This window comes from Musa acuminata, chromosome BXJ3-5 (genome assembly GCF_036884655.1).
Source record: "Musa acuminata AAA Group cultivar baxijiao chromosome BXJ3-5, Cavendish_Baxijiao_AAA, whole genome shotgun sequence".
Classification (NCBI taxonomy): domain Eukaryota; kingdom Viridiplantae; phylum Streptophyta; class Magnoliopsida; order Zingiberales; family Musaceae; genus Musa; species Musa acuminata.
The window spans coordinates 36,153,283-36,155,642 of record NC_088353.1 but is presented as its reverse complement, the minus strand read 5'-3'; the positions used below and the strand labels follow the sequence as shown (position 1 = coordinate 36,155,642).

The following is a 2,360-nucleotide window of genomic DNA, read 5'->3' as shown; positions in this document are numbered from 1 at the left end:
CTAGATTTAGATCTACTATTGTCAAATTCCCTTTTATCTGTTCTCCCCTTAATAATCAGACATTCAGCCTGATTTTCTCTACTTTCTCCAGTAATATCCCTGTCTATCTGCTCTTTAGATTTTAGTGCATATTTAATTTCCTGATATGAAATTATTTCTTTTCCATAAATCATAGTATCACGGAAATGCTTAAAAGATTGGGGAAGAGAACACAAAAGTAATAGGGTTTTATCCTCATCATCATTTTTTGCATCTATATTCTCCAAATCCATAACCAAGGAATCAAATTTATCAAGATGTGAGAGTATAGATATACCTTTAGTCATCCGAAGCATATACAAACTCTGCTTTAAGTAAAGACGATTCTCTACTGTCTTATTCATATACAAGGCTTTAAGCTTGTCCCACATGCTCTTAGCTGTAGTCTCTGTAGCTACCTCCCGTAAAACCTCGTCAGAGAGATTTAGAATAATGTTGGATCGGGCCTTCTTATCCATACCCATAAAATCTTTCTTTGACGTACTATCTGGAATGTTTTCAGCCTCCTATAGTGTCAAATCAACTCCGTCTTGAACCAGAATGTCCTTCATCGATCCCAAACCAGGCTCTGATACCAATTTGTTAGAGCTAGCCCCAAGAAATTTACCAAAGGGTAATTTTAGCAACCCAACAAAGATAATAAAACGAAAAGATAAAAGCAACAAGAACACCATATTTACGTGATTCGGTCAATTAACCTTGACATACATCCACGGACGAAGGATGAGCAAATCACTACTATAAAATAGACTATTACAAATGCCTTAGGAAGATGTTCGTAGAGCAAACACTTAGGTTTATCTTGTGATGCCTCTGACTTCAAAGCCCAAGCCCTTATTTATAATTCTAATAGGAGATAATAAGCTTGATTTTTTCGATGTGAGACTATTGGACTTGTCAAACTGACAAGATTTCATCATGTCAATGTACATATCATCATAGGATAAAATGTCATCGTCACCACTATATATATAAGTATAAGAGACATTGTAAGGTAAATACCGAGGATATTCCAGAATACCATCAAAGGATGAGCCTTTGGTTCTGTTGTGAATTAGGAGGCTAAGTGGGGTTTGAGTCTTTGGTTCTGTTGTGAATTAGGAGGCTAAGTGGGGTTTGAGGTGGTACGTAAACGACCTCTCTATAATATAATAATACACTGACTCTTCTAGACTCATATTACAGATATGCTAGCAATATATTATCTTTATTTTTTTGCAAAACACATCCATTTGAGGTTTGTAAGTAGGCAATGCATGTCCAGGTATCATGGACAAGTAGAAGATGAAGAGCAGTATATATCATGTTCTGATTGGTTTACGTGTTCTTTGCACAGATTCATTCGAGGGCAGAAGCTGCTAAAGAGGCTATCAATAAAGCTAACACAGTTGACGCCCCGAAACAAGAAAGCTTGGATTCAGTATCATTCATCTTAAAGAAAATTAGAGCTGATATCTCAACATTTACTTCCTAGCAAAACCTCATTGAAAAGATTAGCCAAACATTTGTACACAAAAAAAAGGAAAAAATCGATAAGAAAATCTAATAATTGTGTTTGCTTATGTATAGCTTAATAGCTAAACCTACTGAATCAAAAATTTCAAATAGAAAAAGGCCATTAATCTAACCTAAATATAAAAGAAATAATGTATTCCTAACGAAGATTAATGCAAGAGAAGACGCGAGCAAAGCTGGAGCGCTCTCATGCAGCCACGACCACGTGCACGGGGACCGAAGGCGGAGCCAAGGGAGGCGGAGGGGGAGGGGGAGGAGGAGGGTGGAGTTGGGCGCGGCAGAGGGGGCAGTCCGGGTGCGCCGAGAGCCACCGGTCGGCGCAGAGGCGGTGGAAGGCGTGCCGGCATTCGGGCAGCACCCGCGCCGCCTGTCCCGCCTCGATGTCCTCCAGGCACATCGCGCACTCCTGGCCGGCCACCGCCCCCCCGTCCGCCTCCCCGCCCAGCCGCTCCAGCTCCGCTGTGGACAGCCCCTTCCCGCTCTTGTTCCCCTCCCCGTTCCGCAGCATCGACGACCACAGCATGCACATGTACACCATGAACACCACGCCCATCCCGAAGCACACCAAGAACAGGGCGACGAACAGAAACAGCAGTAACATCATTCCCTCCCCCTTCCTCTCCCTCTCCTCTCTTTCTTCTTCACTCCTTTATCCGTTACGGACACCCTAATTAAAGTGGGAGGAGGAGAGACGAGACACTATGAATAGGGAGGAAACAAAGGAAGGAACGTCTCGAGCTCCTCCTCTGTTTCTCGCCTCCTGGGGAACGGGGTTCAATGGAGTAAGCGGGTGCTACTTTTGGCCA

General features: G+C 42.8%; 1 protein-coding gene across 1 annotated transcript; it reads right to left on the bottom strand.

Annotated features, from left to right (window-relative positions):
- Window positions 1-1,741: 1,741 nt before the first annotated feature.
- LOC135638395 (E3 ubiquitin-protein ligase ATL23-like) lies at window positions 1,742-2,155 on the bottom strand. The gene has a single exon (XM_065151512.1). It carries the CDS (start codon window positions 2,153-2,155, stop codon window positions 1,742-1,744), a length of 414 nt encoding a protein of 137 aa, XP_065007584.1.
- Between the last annotated feature and the right edge of the window lie 205 nt (window positions 2,156-2,360).